The 20569-nt window shown below is 42.7% G+C and overlaps 3 protein-coding genes across 6 annotated transcripts in view; all 3 read left to right on the plus strand.

Annotated features, from left to right (window-relative positions):
• ncoa1 (nuclear receptor coactivator 1) overlaps positions 1–20569 on the plus strand; it is a 95488-nt gene that overhangs the window by 29259 nt on the left and 45660 nt on the right. For all 4 annotated transcript variants that reach the window (XM_084953815.1, XM_084953818.1, XM_084953817.1 and 1 more), the window contains one exon: positions 1655–1877. The gene's annotated coding sequence lies outside the window, so the exon portion shown is untranslated. The remainder of the gene's footprint in view (positions 1–1654; positions 1878–20569) is intronic.
• Positions 6430–8192, plus strand: LOC146372064 (uncharacterized). Its single transcript, XM_084953822.1, has one exon. The coding sequence runs from the start codon at positions 6466–6468 to the stop codon at positions 7519–7521; it is 1056 nt and encodes a 351-aa protein (XP_084809948.1). The 5' UTR covers positions 6430–6465; the 3' UTR covers positions 7522–8192.
• On the plus strand, positions 8231–20560 carry LOC146372065 (uncharacterized). The gene has a single exon (XM_084953820.1). It carries the CDS (start codon positions 8334–8336, stop codon positions 11391–11393), a length of 3060 nt encoding a protein of 1019 aa, XP_084809946.1. The 5' UTR covers positions 8231–8333; the 3' UTR covers positions 11394–20560.

Genomic DNA, 20569 nt, shown 5'->3' on the forward strand with positions numbered 1-20569 from the left:
ACGTTTCCAAAATGAGCTGATGTTAAATAATCTCAATATAGACCAGAATAATCCACCTCAAACCTTTTCTTCCATTATATTTTAAGCATGTTTTTAGATTTTTAGTACTGAGTTACTGAATTACTTTAAAGGATTTAAATGTGTTTTTGCTTCATAAATGATCCAGTTTCCAGCTCCAGGTTGCTGGTTGACTGTTGTTATGGCATAGGGAATTTTAACGGTCGGAGTGTTATTTGTGTTCTCAGTTGTTGACGAGTTGTTATGATTACAAGATGTAAAGCCACCGAAGTCGACACAATGGTGCGCAGATTTTACTGTGATCAGTCTGTCCCTACCTGCTGGGTTGTTAACAGCCAGCTGTGAGCAGCTATGAAGCGGATGTCAAGGCAAGAAACACAAATGTCAGGGTCAGGTAATTCTGTTTAGATTTATCTTCTGTGTGTGTGCTCTAAGTTATTATTAAAGTAGATTTCTGTGCTTCTCTTAGGTTATACAGTGAAATAACCTAAATATTTTTAATATGTTTAATGAATGAAGCCCTGCAGCTGGTGTGGGTTGCTTTTAATTCTCCAGATGTCTTCCATAGAAGCTTCTATTTTGAATTCACCCAACAATTTTATTGCTCTTTTATAAGATGCAGTCTTTTGGTAGTAGTGAGGGGAAATCTCATTTAATGTAGTCTTTTCTTCGGGGCTGTTATCACTTTTACATGGAAATGCTAAAGGTTTCCTTCAACATGAACCTCTTAAACTCTTGTAGAGTAGCTTTGCATGATTTACAGTTCAAAATAATCCTTATTTATCTTACACCAGGTCTTGGCACTGCCCCTTAATTTTTCTTCTGTGTAAACCAATCTGTTTTAGCTGATTGGCCCTTAAGCCATCTTTCTTCTTATTGGCTTTTTTTTCAGAATATCGTGAGATATACGATTTGTCACTTTTCTCCAAGGCCCTCCCTTCTTTTCTGTCTCTTTCTACGACTTGTGTAAATGCAGATTTTCCTCCAGTTACAATGCCTGGTGCAAATTTGTGTCAGTTCACCTCATTGCAGTGACTTCGTGTGCATAAATGTGCCATAAGAGGAGAACAAACAGTCTGAAAATTAGTGTTTGGTGCAGCTTGTAAGCTACAACTCAACTTATATTTACTTATATGACAAAAAAAAAAAGCAAAAATATATCATCAAATCATTTTCACTTCATCAGTGGTATTGGTGTTATGTTCAGATCACATATGATTAAGCTTAAACATTGTCACTATTTCACTATTCTTTAAATATCAACCACTACAAATCACTCTCAAGTAACAGCCCATCGTTGTAGTAAGGTTGCCAGCTGTACCTGGTGGAGTTCACCCTGGACCTGTTTTTTTTCACCTCTACATTTGTCATTGCTTTTGCATGTTCCTCCTGTAATAGCATCTAGTCTCACCATGTCACACAGACTTATTCCCTCTGTTAGCAATTAACACGTTCTTTCACTTTTTTTGCTGTTTAATGCTGCTTGGTATTTTAAATATTCAAAAATAATGACCTGTTATTAACAGAAGATAGCAAATAGAACTGTCAATAGTACAGCATAACATGTGAAAGGTTAATTTCTACATTGCAAATGAACATATTGTGATTGTCCATTTTTTCTGTGTTTTCTTGGCAGTTGGAGGCCAACGGGCTTCTCCCTGCACCTGGGATGGTGCTTTTTGATAGAGCGGCTGTGGAGCCATAACCCCACCGCCATCACCATTCCATCCTCTTGACTGTAAGCCGTTGGCCCACCACTGATCTCACGCCCAGGCTCCCCTCCTTCCCTCAGCTTTGCTCAGTCCCTGACAAGGCCACCACAGCCACCACATGACTCACCGACTGGAGCCCTAGATCAAGTAAGCACGGTGCTCTGTACTCGTTGACTTGAGTGCTGCAGTATGTCTCATTGCAAGCCAGAGTGATCCCTCGCACAACTTGTGTGTTCTGAAGCAAACTGTTATATAACATTGATTTCCCACTGAATACTGAAAGAGTAATTTTCTTTATTGACTAGAATACTTTTTTAGTGATTATTTTAATTTCTGGACTGAGCTTCTAACGAAGGCTGAAGGTTGTGTTTGTTGGATGGCAGTGGCAAACCTGAGGTCAAGTAAAGCAAGACACAGCGGCTACGTATTGAACGTGGATTTATTTGAAATTTATTTTATGCTTGTTTTGTAATCTAGTTCTTATTAGCTATTATTCTCTTAACTGCTTTTGTGATTGAATATCACCAGTAGCCCAAACTAGTTAAAATATTAAAGTAACATATAAGCAAGTTTAGGAGGGTGAACCAGCCTATCACGCTGAAAAGGTGTTTTTCCTTGAAAATGGCAGCTTATCAAAATTGATGGTGATTAATCAGTGTTTCAGTACCAGTGTTATGAGCTATTGTATTTAAAAACTGCATCCACTTCCATGCATTTCTTTCATTCATGGGATTTAGTTTACTCCAATGTACATTGATGTAAGGCCAAACCTGTTTACTGTCATATTTTATTATCTTATAACCTCAATGAAAAATAATTTTTTGTTTCGAAATCTATTCCTGACCAGGTGAAAATGAGAGTTTATCCTGGTTTAAAATAGGCCTTTGCCAGAGTGGCAGATACATTTACCTCTTAATTTTGTTCATTTTATAATCCAAAAATATATTTAGGCTTGAGTAAATTAAACTACTTGTGTGCAGGAAAAACCCTGCAAGCTATAGTTTGTTAGCAGTAAAATGGTGAATTAAATCTAATTTAAAACAAGGACCCAAGTGTGAGATTTGCCACAAAACCTCGGGAGTGTCATCGTAATTATATTGTCAGTGTAGGTGTTTGTTTGAGTTTATTTTTAAGGTGTAAATGCACTGTGAGATTGGTTTGATTTGCGTTTTGTTCTTTTCAGTTTTGCAGGGCAAGTCATTTATTTGAAGTTCTGCAGTATGCAGACAGAATGCACAAATGGCTGACTTGAAAGACTCCAGTCTTTGCCATCTCCACACATAGTTAATAGCCTGTCAATTTAATTTTAAAGAAGACAAGTTAGTTAAACTTAGATTTAATAGTTTATAGAAGCGAGAAAGAGAAGAAAAAAACTTCAGGCCAATGAAGTGCATTGCTCTGAACATCCCAGCATGTCTGAGGAGGCCTCCCATAGCGTTTCACAAGTTGAAATGAGGACACACACACCCACATTCACGCGCCAAATTACACAGTGCCCAGCAGAGTTCAATAAATGATGAATATTCATGTGGAATTATCAGCCTGGCAGTGAACGTGTTTGAGAGAGAAAGCGTACTGTGAAAACATTAGGTGAACAATGACACAGACGCTAAGAAAGGCAGTTACACAGATCCGACGGTCCGTGGGTGATATTGTTTTAGTGGTATATTTGATGTCTTTTAAAAGATTCATAAGGAATATCGTATGTTTTGCTCAGAAAACAGCGAGAGGATACTTCTATCTGAGCGAAAATGTATATTTCTATATTTTGGTTACATAAATGAACAGGGCGACTACAGGTAGCAATTCTCTGGTTGTCTCTCACCTCTAAAAACAGCTTTGTGCTGTGCTTTCTATACACTAAGATCTCTGGCTAACTGTCATAATGTCTGAGGAGCTGTGTGTAGTCCAAGGTTATTTCTTACTCTTGGTAAACATCCTGGATCTGGGTGTTCACAGATGGTTGGGAAACAATGGGCTGGAACTTAACAGGGTATTCAGTTGAGAAGCAGGGAATCTTAAAGGGCCACAACAGCATTTTTTGAATGTTTAATGGTTTTTCATTGGGATTTGGAAGCATGCGTAGTATAGAGGCTAGGCAGTTTGCATTTCAGTGCAAGTATGAGCACATTTTTGTACACACTATATAATACATGTGAAGAATGCCAACACTAGACAATAAATCGGGAGCAAAAAATTGATATTTGTCAGTGAAATATTTTGCAATATTTTACACTTTTGCAGAAGTCACCTCAAACATATAGCCTGTTGGATAAGCTGGATTTTTGTAAAATTTAAGCCTAACATTAGCTGTAACCAGCTGTTGTTGTTGTTATGGTTGTTGTCCCGATACAGGGTGGTTGACATGTCTTATTTGCTGACAATAACTAAGTGCAACAATTTTGGAAGTCAGTCAATGTTTCTAGTGTACATCAGAGTTTTTAGCATTTCTTTCTGGTTATTTCTGGTTTCACCATTTGAAAACTAACTTTTACAGGTTTAAACATGGGTAAATGATAAGTTATTGGAAAAAATGATTTTGTTGATAATTTCCTGATCATCTTTTGAAGTAAATAAACCACCAAAAAACAAAAACAAAAACAAACCTCAGTGATTCCAACTGTTTAACTTGGAACACAGTCGTCAACATTAACATTTCTTAAGTTGCAGTTTTTTAAGGTCATAGATCTTACATTTTTGGGCGTTTTGGTGTATCCACCGAAGCGCAGCATTGGCGGACCTTGAAGATCTCGGACTAAAAAGCGAAACAACAAAGAAAAAATGTTGGCAGATTTATTATTATTTGTTGCAGCCTTGCTTTTATCTTTCTTGGATTTGCACAGATAACTTTGACTGCATTTACTCAAAACACTAACATAGATATGATGTTGAGGTAAGCCAGATATGTGTTTAAATGAGTCATTTCCAGCAGTTTTAAAAGCAATTTATACAGTTAAGTGCGTATATATTTGGAAAAAGATTACGACAAAGGATTATCACAATGGATATTAAATGACACAACTCACATGCAATTGAAGTGCAGACTTTTAGCTTTAACCCCGGAACTCTTTCATGGCATGCTTTTTTAATTTCTTTTTGCTATTTGGGCTGATTGGGACCTGATGAATGTAAAAACAAAGATTACCAGATTTGTATTTATTTATTTATTTTTACCTGATTTTTGTTTCTGAGAAAAATGAGATCCACATATGAAGACATTCGTTTTAAATTTTGATAGAACAGTGGCAGTATAATGTCCTTGTAAGTGGATATCAGGCCCTTGTAGAGCAAAATTTTGTATTTTGCTATAGATGGACCTAACTGTAGCTGAAGAACATGGCTTTTTTGCATAGTTTGCAAGACTTTTTTCTTATGGCGTGCCAAATGTAACCCTCTGCTACTGAAACAATATTCAGCAAGTGAGAATTGGGTGCACATTTTCACTTGAAGAGAAAACCGCTCATTTAAGGAACCTATTGGACAGTATCTCGCCAATCAAAACTGATGGCAGCATAGTGCTAAAAACTGTGCTATAGACAGACTGATGTTTATATCATTTATGATGTTGGCACTTACAGAGGTCAGACTGTCTATTACAAAGCAAGAATACCACCAGACTGTTCCAATAAAGAAATAAAATACATCTGTTTTTGCTTTTTATTCCCTATTTTAAAATAATTGATTGTGAGCCAATTTGGTCATATTGGTTGTGATCCTACAGCCGCATGGATGCCAATTCAATACACTCTTACTTCTCTCATAGGAGTCAAGAGGGGTAAGTAGCAGACGGGCACTGCTAATCAAATGAACTTGATCAACTAATCATCAGCAAGTATGACCTGGTCTATTAAAATTTCCTGGCTGGCAAAATCACCCAGGTCACTTCATCATGGCATAATTAGAAAAGACGGAACAGGTAATGGATTGTTTGGAAGGATTGCTGGGAAAAAGCCTGTTCTTTCTAAAAAGAACCTGACAGCATGGCTTAGGTATGCACAGTGGGATCTGAGCAAACCACAAGACTTTTAAAACAGTTTCCTTTGGACAGATGAGACTAAAGTGGAGATGTTTGGCCATAATGCACAACGCCATGTTCTGAGAAAACCAAACAGCAAATATCAGGACAAACGCTTCATACCAACTGTCAAAGAGGGTGGAGGGTGAGGATTTGGGTTCTTTTTCTAACTTCGCTCGGTGTTTCACTGTGGGAATCGCCTCGGCGTGACCAACTACGGAAGCTCCAATGACACCACATCTGTCTATGACAGACCTGTCGAGCCGTGCTCAGGGCTCCGCCCCCTCATACTAACACGGCCGACCAGCTCCTCCTAACTCATTCTCGCTTTCTTCCCGTGAGAAACTACTTTGAGCTCCCTCAGCGCATCCAGGCTAACTTGATTAGCTGCTTAACAGTTCTCAGGCGTCCCGTGTAGGAGTACGTCGCCGAACGCAGTTTTTCCGGTTCCAGTTTGGATCGTGCTGAGTAAGTCCTTCGAAAGAAGTGTACTTAGAGTTGCACTGTGGAACAGCAACCGCGTCAGGCGAGCTGTCCCAGCGGTTCCTGGTTTTAGTTAGCGAGGTAGCCGACGTTGTGTGACTCGGGCTAACGCGTTACGGCAAGCTGTTCGTTCAGTGACCGGCTAGCATTAACTTGTTAGGAGGCCACGAACCACATTAGCGTCTCACTAGTCGAGACGAGCCTGGTGTAGCCTAGTCTCACCCCTTTCCGCTAACCATGTCTACGGCTCCTACTCCCGCCAAAAGGTCGGAGCCGAAGGCTAAAGAGGCTGCATCCCGCCCGTGCCCCGCTTCATGCGGTGCCACCGTCTCAGGCAGGGACCCTCATCCAATGTGCATCATCTGTATGGGTGCCAAGCATGCTCAGGCTTCACTGGCGGACCCTCAGGGATGCCCACACTGTGCTTTGATGCCAGAGAAAGTCCTGGAAAGGAGGCTGAGAGTAGCAGTAACGAACAGTCAGGACCCCTGCCTGTCGGCTGCTACTGCTACGAGCGATATCCGTCATCCGCGAGCCTCCACAAGCTGGGCGGACATGATGGAAGAAGAGTCCCCGCTCATGCCCCCATCGTTCGAGGACCTCCTCGATCAAAACGTGGGCGAGCCGGGCGGCGAGGACGCGGAGGGCGATGCCGAGTCCGACCTCGACCTGGAGGACATGGATGAGGAACAGGAGGATGACTCTACCTTTCCTCCCCAGCAGTCCAGGCCACCGAGTGGGGCTGAAGTTGCACCCCTGGTGGACAGCAATTTGTACGAGGTCTGCAAACGGGCTGCTGCCAAGCTAGGCATCCCATGGCCAGCCGCCCAGGATGCCGAAGGGGCAGAACATGACCTGTATGACGGCAAGAGGCTCCCACCATCCTTGCCGCCATCGAAGCAGCTTCTGCCAGCAGTCCCGGCCTGCATGAAAGAAATGAGTCGCTATTGGTCAAGCCCTTTTAAAAGCAAGCTTCCGACCAAGAGCTGCTCTAAGCTTGAGATCCAGGGGATGGGTGAACTGGGGCTGACCGAACCCCCAGCAGTGGAGCCTTCAGTGGCGTATCACCTTCACCCTAACCGCAGGGCAATCTCAGCTTCTTCTAGCATTTCTTTGCCCAACAAGATAGATCGCCTCACGGCATCTATTTATCAAAGGACGTACAAATATGCTGCACAGTCAGTATGCTCGCTTAATGCAGTCACACTGCTATCAGCATATCAGGCAGAAATTCTGGAAGACATGGGCCGTCAGCTCGACTCTTGGTTCCCCGAACCCAGCCCTCTGGGATGAAATCTGCGTGGTTAATGATCTCATTCTTCGCTCCTCCAGGGGAGCAGTCCAAGGGTGTGGCCGCGTTATGGGCCTTGCAGTCTCGGGTGAGAGAGCCTTGTGGCTAAACCTGTCAGGCCTAGGTGATGCTCAGAAGGCTGAGGTCATGGATGCAGCCTATGACCCAACCAAGGGTCTCTTTGGCCCAGCCCTGGAGAGAATGAGAGAAACTAGCACCCGCAGAAAGCAGGAGGGAGAAGCATTCAACCTCTGCTTACCCAGAAAACCTAATTCTCAGCCCCAGCAGGTGCCAAGAGCTGGCTTTGCAGCAACAGCAGCAGCTGTAAGAGGGAGACAGAGTGGGGTCAGAATGCAGAGAGGAGCAGGAGGCCAGCAGGGTGCCCACCAGGCCATGGTAGAGAACCGAAGACATTGGGGCAAGCATTCCTTTGCAGCAGTTGCTGCAAAGAACAAGCCGTCACACCCCGGAGAGGGGAAAAAGAAGCGGTCAGCCTAGCACACCTGCAGCATTCTGTGTCACCCCTCTTTTCTTCCCCAAAGAGAAGGAAGGTGTTAGAAGGGGTAACCAAATCACTCCAAAGTTCAGGGTCTCCGGAAGTTTCCAGTTCACCAGGAGCACCCTCTCAGTCTCCTCCTCCAGTTCAGGGAGGACAGACTTGTGGACAAATGGCGCAGTGTCACCAAACACTTCTAAGCACTCTGTCTGTGTCACCAAGCACTGCCCAGAGTCATCAGACACTTCACTGTGGTTTGGGGGTAACAAAAGAAATAAAACGTGCATTTCTGCAGCCAGGCAGTTTGCCAAGGGCAGAATGTCCCCCCAGTTTCAAAATAAAAACAAAAGAAAATCACTGCAGTTTGTCTTTGTTCCCAGCGGGGGGAGCTCACGCTCTTCCCGAGGGGGAGAGCCCCAACTCCTTCCGGGAGACAGGGGTGACGTCACGCTACCGCTTCTTCAGAGGCCCGCTTGCAGCGTGGCTGGAGCGGTGGCGCGCATGCGCAGTTCATCCCTGGGTCTTGTCAACCATTTCCCATGGTTACAGACTACAGTTTGCGGCAAAACCACCGAGATTCGGCGGAGTGTTAGCTTCTGTGGCCAGTCGCGATTCAGCGAATGTGCTGGAGGAGGAAATATCCTCCCTGTTACACAAACAGGCGATCGGAGCGGTTCCGAGCGAAGAAGCTCAGCAGGGCTTTTACTCCCGCTATTTCCTCATCCCGAAAAAGGACGGAACGTCGCTCCGTCCTGTTCTGGATCTGCGTGTGTTAAACAAGCATTTGAGAAAGTACACGTTCAGAATGCTCACACACAAGACGCTTTGTCGCTCAATTCACACAGGCGATTGGTTTGTTACAATCGACCTATCAGACGCATATTTTCACATCGCCATTTATCCTCCACACAGGAAATATCTCAGGTTCGCTTATCAGAGCGTAGCGTACGAGTTTCAAACTATCCCATTCGGGCTATCCCTAGCTCCAACGGTGTTCAGCAAATGTGTGGAGGCAGCGCTGTCTCTGTTAAGGAACAGCGGCATCAGAATATTCTCTTACATAGACGATTATCTAATATGCTCACGATTGCGCGAGCAGGCGATCATAGACTCCGAGGTGGTAGTGAATCACCTCACGGAGCTTGGGTTCACAATCAACCTGGAAAAGAGCCATTTGGAACCCGCACAGTTTACAGAGTATCTGGGGCTCAGAATAGACTCCATCTCTTATCGTATCGCACTTTCAGAGCGGAGGATCGCATCCTTCACTCACTGTCTTTCCCGTTTTCAGCTGGGGAAAGTCGTGCGGTTCCAACTCTGTCTCCGCCTCCTCGGCCTCATGGCCTCGGTGATATCGGTGGTACATTTGGGGCTGCTTATGATGAGAGATTTTCAGCGGTGGGTCGCTTCTCTGCAGCTGTGCCCTCGCCGACATCTCAGTCGTGGTGTAAAAATAACGCAGCCGTGTATCGCGGCTCTCCGGCCTTGGAGGAGCCCGACAGCTCTCGCGGCGGGGGTACCTCTCGGGGTAGTATCATCCAGGGTGACGCTGACCACAGATGCATCCCTGTCAGGTTGGGGTGCAACTATGATGGGCAGAGCAGTGAATGGCGTTTGGTCACAGATACTCGCTCTGAATCACATAAATGTGCTGGAGCTCCGCGCGGTGCTCCTAGCCTTACGGCATTTTCTGCCGTATCTCCGGGGTCAACATGTTTTAGTGAAAACAGACAACTCCACTGTAGTTGCTTATATCAACCGCCAGGGCGGCACCCGTTCCCGGCAGCTACACAGGTTAGCCAGGGAAATAATTATGTGGAGCAGCACTCGGCTCCTCTCCCTTCGGGCAACTCACGTGCCAGGAATTCTGAACAGGGGGGCGGACCTCCTGTCCAGAGGAAATCCACTGTTCAGAGAATGGAGGCTTCACCCACAGGTGGTGGAGCAGATTTGGCAGAGATACGGCCGGGCTGCCGTAGATCTCTTCGCCTCGCGAGAAAACACACAGTGCCCTCTGTTTTTCTCCCTGTCAGACGCACATGCGCCACTGGGCGTGGATGCGCTGGCCCATCCATGGCCAAAAACTCTGCTGTATGCTTTCCCTCCCCTCAGCCTGATCTCCCCAACCCTGATCAGAGTGAGGGATCAGGGGCTGTCACTGATTTTAATAGCTCCACGGTGGCCATCCAAACACTGGATAGCAGAAATCATCCAGCTTCTGGTGGACGAGCCATGGCCACTCCCCATCCACAGGGACCTTCTGTCTCAGGCGCGGGGGGAGATATACCATCCCCATCCAGACCAGGTTGCTCTCTGGGCCTGGCCCGTGAAAGGTGGAATTTAAAGGCAGCAGGCATGCCTCCGAAGGTTATTGAAACCATTCAGAATGCCAGAGCCTCCTCCACTCGTTCCGTTTACAGCAGTAAATGGCGTGTTTTTGAAGAGTGGTGCCATGAAAAGCAGATTATCCCTTTTCAGTGTTCAGTGGTGGAGCTGTTGTGTTTTCTTCAAGACTTGCTGGACAAAAGGAAAGCTTTTTCCACTATAAAGGTCTATTTAGCAGCTATTTCAGCCTGCCACGTAGGGTTTGGTGTTAAACCTGCCGGGCAGCACCCCCTTGTATGTCGCTTCATGAGAGGGGCGCGTCGAACGCTCCCAGTTTCTAGACCACTGGTCCCTTTATGGGATCTATCAGTCGTTTTAGACGCCCTCTCCCACCACCCCTTTGAGCCTATTGGGGCGGTGGGGTTGAAGTTTCTCTCTCTTAAAACCACGCTGCTGTTGGCTCTAACCACAGCCAAGCGAGTTAGTGAATTACAGGCTCTGTCTATTCACCCCTCTTGTCTACAGCTGGCCCCGGGACTCACTAAAGCACTCCTGAGGCCTAACCCAGCCTTTGTCCCTAAAGTGTTGGAAACGTCATACAGGTGCTCTACAGTAGAGCTCCTAGCTTTTCACCCCCCTCCATTCTCTTCAGAGAGGGAGCAGAGGCTGAACGCTTTGTGCCCTGTCCAGGCCTTGGGGACTTATGTTGACAGAACAGCTGGATTCAGGAAGTCGGATCAGCTGTTTGTTTCCTGGGCCTCCTCTCACAAGGGCAGGCCCGTATCACGCCAGAGGCTAGCTCATTGGATTGTAGAGGCCTTAGCTCTTGCTTATAGCTGTAAGGGCTTGCAGGCCCCCCCGGGACTCCGAGCACACTCCACTAGGGGTGTGGCCACATCCTGGGCGTTGTTCAGAGGTGTATCAGTCCAGGATATTTGTGCGGCAGCAAGCTGGGCTACGCCGCACACGTTTGTCCGGTTTTATCGGCTGGATGTTGCACAGTCATCCCTGGCTCAGACAGTGCTGGATTCTGGTGCCTCAGGTTCGACCTGAGATCCTGGAGTAGCACTGGAGAGTAGCTTCGGGAGCTGGCGCAATCCGGGAGTGGGCCATATCTCCCATAGTGAAACACCGAGCGAAGTTAGAAAAAGAACGTTGGGTTACTTAACGTAATCCCTGGTTCTTTGATAACAGAGTGAGGTGTTTCACCAACACTTCCCTCCTTGCTTAGGCACGGAAAGAAATCTGCTTGGAATGAGTTAGGAGGAGCTGGTCGGCCGTGTTAGTATGAGGGGGCGGAGCCCTGAGCACGGCTCGACAGGTCTGTCATAGACAGACGTGGTGTCATTGGAGCTTCCGTAGTTGGTCACGCCGAGGCGATTCCCATAGTGAAACACCTCACTCTGTTATCAAAGAACCAGGGATTACGTTAAGTAACCCAACGTTTATTTTGCAGCACCTTGCAGTCACTGAGTTCACCATAGACTTCACAAATGTGAGGCGGAACTTTCATTTGGGAACTATTTTCAAACCAAGACTAGACATGGAGAAAATATGTTAATATAGAAATTATGATGCATTTTATGCAATTGTTCTTTTAATGCTGTGTCAATTTTTGGGCCTTTTTGTGGCTTGGACAGTGCAGAGAGTAGACAGGAAAGTAGTAAGAATGAGGGTGAATGACATACAGGAATGGGTCTGGAGCTTGATCATACCCAGGTCAGAGCAGCAAGCAGACCTGTTTGAACATCCTTCAGTGTAATGGTCAGCTGCTCAACCAACTAAGCAATATCAGCACCTGTCGTTCCCCCCTTTTTAAAATATCCCTTCCGCCAAGTAGCCATCTGACCAGCTGATAGCAATTTTGGTAAGTAAAAAATGGCGAATGATAGGTCAGTAAATCTTTGTCTCAGTGCCATGACTGATGACATTGGAGCTGCACTGAACTGATTTTTCCTTATAAATTTCACTTAAAGATTTAGTAAAAAAAGAAAAAAAAACTTAACTGAGGATATTTGTCTTTTTCCTTAGAAAGCATATTCTTTTTCATTGCTTACATGCTCCAAACTGGACTTCAAAGTACCCCTCGCATGGGGGTCCATGCTTTGGGACTGATTTAATTTGTAGAAAATTTGTATGCAGACAGGGTAATAGTTTGTTTTGGAAAGCAAGCTTGCAGCGCACTCTAAAATCAAGCCAATTCAATCATTGCTCTACATAAACTGTAGGTCACAACATTTGTTTGAAAAGTCAAACGACATTTCTATTTCTTTTTCCTTTTTTGTAAATCGATGGCTGGTTTGGCAATGTTAGACTAGACTGCATATTTCATTTATAAGCAGACAATATATGGAATGGAAAATACTAAATTCCCATTATGCAGAAGAATGTAGGAAGCCAGGGTAGTTTGTGCTATTTACTTGAACATCAAGACGATGCCTCCCAATTTTTTATTAATTCATTTTTATGTGTAATTATAAAGATATGAGACAAAATCTAATCTCACTATGGTAGCAAATCCTTCCTGGATCCAGATCTGATTGAGGATTGTCTTCAGATGTTAATCACATTTAACTTGTGCCAGCACCCACCTCTGCTATAATTTCATGCAAATCTTTAAATACATTTTTCAGTAATCTTACTAACAAACAAACAAACTGAGCCAGGGAATTTCCTGCATAGGTTTCTTTTCTGTGAATTAAATGAAGTGAAATAATAGAGAAATTCATATTGTTTTTTCCAGTGGCACAACAAAGGCACCTTTGCTTTATGTATCTACTTAAAATAAGCCATCATCTGATCTTTTGCCAGTCCTTCTTTTGATTGCAGATCAAAAAGCTTTTGAGCATGGCACCTCCAGTTTATTTTGCTTTGCAATTACTTTCTCTACCATATAACTGTGCAGCATGGAAAGCACCTTGAGTATTCAATACATTTATTTTTTTCGAATCCACTGAGAATAACTTCAGTTACTTCTGTCACAATATTTGACTCTACTCTATTTTATTAATGATATTTAACTAATATTAAGTAATGAGAGTAATGAGAGAATCTGTTTGTTTGTTAATTGAATTATGAGAAACCAAATCCTAAGCCAAAATAAAATCTCCTCAGCTTGAAGCCTTTTCAGAGAAGCAGCTGCTGAGTTGAACCTGCTGGTTACGTGACTGTAGTGAACCTGCACACTCAATTTTCCACCGGCACGTTTGCATCCTGATTTGCTATGTTTCACTTGACACACATGAAAGAACATATAAGTCACTGGCTGCTCTATATGCCTTGCTGAAGCTGTATACATTCTCTGGTCATGTCCTATATTTGAGAGGATGGGCCTCAGCAACAGTGACTGAGCATGGGTTGTACCAACATGATGCAGTAAAGAGGGGTGGCCATGCTGCATGCATGAGCAGTGTCGTGAGCTTATTTTACAGATAATTATTTAAAGATATTAAGCTATTAGCCTTTTACTATAATCTTTTCACATGTGTTTATGGCATTACTGAAGATCCAGTCATATTTAATTCTGATCAAATCTCTGGTCAGGTCGATTAATATCAGGCTCAAGATGGAAACCTTGACATGTGAATCTGAGGGAATCTTTCTGTGCTTTTTTTCTTTCTTTCTTTTTTGTCGCTGTTTTATCCAAAAGATAAAGGTTCTTTGAAGGAGCCAAAATAATAAAATGGGACCTGGTGAAAGGTTGTGTCTACATTAGAAAGATAAATAATGGGTCTGTATTGAGGCTAAATGTCATTTAGGTCCTCCTTATCTCCTTGTTTTCCACACTCTTCAAGCCCTGCTCTGTAGCTGGTGGTCTCTTCCTTACTCCCCCTTCTCCAAGCCATACATTACGGCTGCTGAGCACATGCATGCCTGCGCATGTGTGTTCGCGCGCGCACGTGTGTACATGCAGCTCTGCGGAAGCAGAGGGAAGCTTTGAAGGATCTTTGAAGGAGAAGAGACAAACTTAAAGATACTGAGACGGCTGAAATGGGGAGCCCGTGGAGGCAGTGGATTGTGTTTCTCAAAGGTCTGAGTCTGTTGCATTGCTGCTGCTGCTTTTTCTTCTTTCTCTTTGGCGACTGAAGGCTCTCACCATACAGCACATACGGAGAGGGAGGTGAGGTCAAAAGGTGCAGGACCTGGTCTACAGGTTTGTGGGTTAGAGTGTGAGTTTTCCTCTCCCCCCTTTTTTATTGTTATTTTGTTTGGTCCCTGCTTTCTTTTTACTTTGAGGCTGATATGTGTGAAAGTGTGTTTGAGGATATGCTCGCGCTGCAGCTGTAACTAATTATGATTGTTTCAGTCACATGCAGCACAGCTTGGATGCTATAAGAAGTGCAAACTGTGAAAGCTGTCATCCACTGTGAGTTATACTCATTCAAAAGGGGCAGTTAAGGGTAGTAATATAGCAGACTGTTTAATGTGCTGCTTAGTGCTTAGATAAATCCTCTGTTTAATCTGCAGTGTTTAGTTTTTTTTTCTTTTCTTTTTTTAGAAAAAGGAGAGAAGACAACAATATGTGAATCCTGCTGCACAAATTCCATAATTGTATAAATGTATGTGGAGTGGAGAAAATAGAAGGTTAAAGGAGAGCACTTGAACTTCTCATCACGGACCTGACCGTTTCATCGTAGGCCCACATTAGCGAGAGGATTCATATTTAACCACTAACTTGAACTGTGGTAGCTTTCATAGTGTGACTGCCTGTAAATGTAGAGCTGGGTGCTGGACTCCAAACTAACTTTTTCACACCAGCTGGCACTATGGTGCCTAACTTTTCACTTAAGCGTATCAGAATATATGAAAAAGTGCACTTAACTTTTTGTCATTTCATTTCAGTGATTGGAAAATGGTGTATGCAGTAGAAGCACGGAGTGTTGTGACAGTTTTGAAACTGAGTCCGCAAATACGACTGAAGGTGGTTCAGGTAGCGAGTATCATAATTGTGGAGGTTTTGTTTGAACTTTGAATTTTATTTAAAGGGTTGGATTAAGGCTTGGATGGATTATGGTATTAGTCAAAGTGTGGTTTTGAAGTATATCATGTGTCACTTCTCACGGTATTTGTTGTAGTATGCAGACTCTCATGCGTCTTAGAGGGTCGGAGTGTAGTACGGGATGTTATTTGTAGCTCCAATTTAAAGATTCCCCCAAAACTCTCATATGAAGACCAAAACTGCAGTTCCACTAGTGGCCACTTGAGTCTGGTTCCAAAAATGAGCCATGTTCAATTATGCCATTTTACAGCATTATAAAGCTACAGAAAATTAAAAATAAACATTTAAAATAAACAGAAACAGTTTTGGCCTCAGTAAATAGCTTAGCCCTTCTTAATACAAAAGTATGAGTTGTTTTATAATAGTACTTGGGGGTAGTTGGCACTGTTCTGGCACAGGCAGCTGTAGCTGATTGGTGTCTGCTTGGGGTCATATTTGTTAATTGTAGTAATTGAATTTTATGGCCCCACTGTGCTTGTGCTGGAGATTTTTGGAGTAAATTCTAATTCTTAACACTAATTAGGAGGTACTTATGCTGGGGTGTAGCTGTTGTAACATCTATGGGTGCAGCACTTGCTCATAGCTTAAAACTCCCTCATTTCATCCAAGTATTGTAACTTCTGGCTCCAAAAAGCCTATGCAACTAGGGCCAAAACACTCTTAAAACTTCTCAATGTGAACTCCAAAGCCTGGGTGACCATATCCATCTTTTATATACAGTCTACACTTGCATTCAGATCATTGGTAGATGCTCCAGTTTGCATTTGAGATGCTAATCGGGCAGCCAGGGACAAAGAAGCCTCTCGTCTTTTAGGGTCAAGTTTCACCAGGATCCTGAAACGTCTCCAGACACTTATTGAGGCAGATATAAACAGTCATATTTTATTTATTTTTTCTGCAAATACGCAGAACATAGACAACTGTCTAAAGCGCTCTGATGTGAGATTTACCTGAGCACAAACAAAGCGGTTTTATCTGCCTTGACTGGTTGTCCACAGACAAACTGCTGCAGAAACCTTGCTTAAAGACAGCCATGTGGGTGCGAAGAATGAAAACTTTGTGCTGAATGTCTTTCGTTTGTTTTAAATCCTTTGTAGTCATCCATTCGAAATATTTGCAATATTTCGCATGGATGGTAGTCGATGGATTCTTTTGTTTGTTTATATAAGCGTGTTGGTGAGTGAAGTGTGAAAAGTGTGAAAATTCACACTTAACTGGGTGTAAATTGCGTAAAAACTGGATATTGATATTTTTCCCTAGATAGAGCACTTACATCATCACAACAGGGGGATATTATTTTATTTTTTTAAACCTTTAAAAATGGTTGCTGAACTTCAGAACATTTGAAATGGCCATGGCCTCATCTGAGGATACATGTCCTGTTCAGCTTGTTTAGTTATTACAGTACCATGTTGGTGTCCCACGTTTTTCCTCTGTTTGAAGACCCAGCCCCTTCCTCCTTTGTCATTTTCTCTTACTTACTTTCTCTTACTAAATTTTGATCCTCAAACTTTATTATCAGTAAATGTTACGCTCAGACCCCTTACTTTTGTTTCCATTGATCAGCAGAACCCAGAATCGGACTGAAGGGGCATATGAGTCACTTGAAATAATTAGCTCTCTATCGAAGATGCTCTTGTTGCTTCACTGCGTCAGCTCTTTTGGCTGAGAAGACGCAGTCAGAAACGAGCCCTAAAAGCACACCAAGACTGTAATGGAGAATTGACTCATATGTGTTACTGTTTGACACATAGTTTGGTAACGATAGACATTAGCATTTAATGTTTTTTACCAGTTACTTATAACTTAATATCCCACCAGCATCACCTCTTTCCAAGTACAGTAATGTATGCAAGAGGGAGTACAGGGGTGGTGCACAAAATAAGCTTAGTGACTTTACACTGCAGTGGCCTTCTTACATTTGAAGCATTCTCAAATATGCTTCTGGTATCACTTCCTTTTGTGTTCAGGACCACTTTTCAACCAGGGTTTGACATGTGCATGGCATCATTCACATCAAGCTACGCTGTTAGGTTTTTAGATGTGTTTGTGTAGGTTGAAAAGCCCTCTTCATAGGCTCTGCCCAGCCAAATACTTACAAACAGGTTAATCTTGAGGATTAACGTTAACCTTACTGGTGCTTTAGTCTGAAACTAAGGGAACAAAGGCAGCTTGTAGCCTCAAACAAAGAGAATAAAGCAGTGTTGCCTTGGTCGGATGCCCATCCATCTCTGCAATGCTTCAGGCCTGTCGTTCCACACTGGTGCCCACTGGTTTGACCATTATTAGATTGCTGGAACTGTGTACACATTGTAAGTGACTTAAATGTATATAAGTGCAATACCTGCCCTTAGTCTCAGTAGAGCACCTGAATGAGATAAAGAGCTGAACCAACCAGTTGGCACAGACTTGTGACTGCAATTTCTTTTGCTTGCTGGTTAGCAGCAATTAAACGTTTAAACTAGGACTGAAATGACGCTGTTCTCTGACAGATAAACAAAAAATACATACAAAATTGGTTAAAAATAACTGACCGATATACTCAGGCCTGCAGATTTTTACATCTCAGGCCATGTGCCCTAAGATGTAAAAATCTAGTTGTGCCTAGCCGATGGGCTTCACAAACTCCTTTTGAATCATTCTGAGAAAAAGTATAAGTGGTTGTTTTCATGGTACAAAACAGAAAGCATAAAGCGTCCTCTTGTCGTAGACTGATAAATTAAACCTATCTATAAGGCGAGTGAGTACAGGGCGTTCGGCAGATGCATTTGGTGTTGCTTGCTTGGTACATTATCAGACATAATCACTGCACCTGGTGTTCTCTTTCTGACAGTGAACTGTAAATTTGTAGATGCGTTCCCAGAAACGTACCGGCTTTACCTGAGCTTGTTAACCATCATAAATGATGAGCGTTATGATGGGAAGGTCACTCTGAAAAGATGGATCCTCTTTCTCTTACACTTAACATTACAGGTGAAACAGTCTATCAGTCTGTAAGTGCAAACGTTAATTTTCAAGGTTAAGTTACAAAAGATAAATAAATAAAAAAAACATACATTTAAAATTAGTCAATATTTGGTGCCTTTGGAGACACGTTGATATCAAACTAAATATTATTACTATTTTATCCGACAAATGAAATTAGTACCTCTGGCCTTTTTTATGAACATATACCAAGTTAAGGGTTGACTAAAGCATTAACTTTTTTTTTCTTTTTTTTTTAGATATTTGGTAGGCAAAAAAAGATGTTGGCTACGTAAAAATGTCTTTTTTAACTCTTATTTTTATTCCTAGAATCCAATCGGGCCATTAATATCACCTGATGTGTGTGTTATAAATGTTTTTTCCTTAAAATATAGCCAGAATTAACACATTTGCAACATAAAAAAGAATAAATTATATATCATACTTGCAGCTCAGACTCTTATATTAAATACATACTAATCTCTGACTCTGAAACTGGGCTGAATTGTGTTTTTATTGGGTGCTAATGTGCTGCAGTGATCTCATTTCTCACTGTTGTGGATGGATGTTTTTTAAGTGCTGTGGGTTAGCACTACAAGGAAGGCGGAAGCAGAGTGGGGTGATTTGAGGTGAAATGTAAACAGTGCTAGTCAGGAAGGATTAGCATCCCGTGAGCAGCATGGACTTGCAGCAGCACCCACTTGTGACAATGGCAGCCTGTTTTTCAGTGGGCTAAAGAGGTTGTGTGTATGTGTACAGATTTTTCTTTCAGTCACAACGCATGAATGTAAATTTTAAAGAAAAAGAAATTTCCCACCAGTAGTTGAAAGGCTTTTATTCATGTTTATGTCTCACCTTCCTTTTAGAAATCCCGAGGCGCCGCTGTAGCTTACCTGGTCACTCTACACATCCTCTTCCCGCTTTCCTGTCTACTCTGAACTGTCCTATGAATACAGGCTACAGAAATTGAAAAGATTTCCGTTGTTTGTAAGCAGTCAGAAATCTCTGTACAAAAATGCTCATATCAATTGCATTTGCATATTACAGTGTATTTCTTGTAGTGCTTGTGAGATGCTATCTAATAGTAGGTAAACTATGAATGGGAAAAGCCAGATGTTGCTTGGACGTCCACTAGATGATGAAATATTGCATAATGTTGCAGTTAAACTACTTTTTTGTATTTAATTGATATTCAACACTAGTTAACTTGTTTCTGAGAGCTTATAGTGCCAGTGGGGAACTTATTGAAACTGCAGAACGTATTGTGTGAAATGAGTGGCTGTACATTGGCTGTAAAAACTCCAGTGCAGAAAGTGGCTGATCTGCAGCCACTTTCAGCTCAAGGACTTTAACATGCAAAGAAGATGTACGACTCAACGTGCTACACATTTCAGCAGTATTTAAATTAGTTTGATTGCTCACAAATCGGAATAATTGTTGCTAAATTTGTCACCTGGAAGAACTCTGTCAGTCATAGACTCTCATTATTGTTTACTGGTTGGTCCACACTGTTGTAAATAATAATTCAAGACTACATATGTAGGGCAGGGTGTCCGGATCATTTGGAAGAGTAAAGGATGAGAGTGACATGTAACTCATTTGTCTACCTCATACATGGCTTATCAGTTGAAACATGTAGGTTAGCCTAATATTAGCCACTCAGCATTAATAGTGAATTAAAATGTTCTCAGCACAAAATACTCTTCTTGAACTATATTCAGAGGTTGGTAGAAAACTGCAGGTGAAGGTGATTTTAAAAAAGGACTGGTCAGGACAAATATTAAAGAAGATGCACCTGTGTAAAAGGGGTAAACTTGTGGAATGACTGTGAGAAAGAATTACAATCGTGTAATTAAATTGCTGATCATGTTGATTGATGATGGTGTTGACAGAAATACACACAATCATAGCGCCATGTGATTATTTGGATTATTACAGTAGTGTCTGATAGTGTTATTGACTTTTGTTTTAATTGGGAATTTGTTTTACAAGGAAAAACAAAACAGCAGAGTTGGTCTTGTCTGACCGAGGATATTCAGTGTGGCCTTGGATTTTGTGCATGTGTGGTTAGCTCTGCCTGACAGTAGGAATTTAAAGAAATAGTTGTCCAAAGTCTTTACAAAATCTGTGGCTTTCCTGTGCTCTTTTATCTGCACTGGTTTGTGGGAATGGATCTAGGGGGAGGGGGGGAGAGCTGTGGGATTTACATTAATGGCTGCTCTCATTTTGTTCCTGACACTTCTGTTTACCATGTGTTTCCCACCCC

The sequence above is a fragment of the Perissodus microlepis genome, chromosome 15 (genome assembly GCF_051167445.1).
Source record: "Perissodus microlepis isolate ML-2025 ecotype Zambia chromosome 15, ASM5116744v1, whole genome shotgun sequence".
NCBI classification, from domain to species: Eukaryota; Metazoa; Chordata; class Actinopteri; order Cichliformes; family Cichlidae; genus Perissodus; species Perissodus microlepis.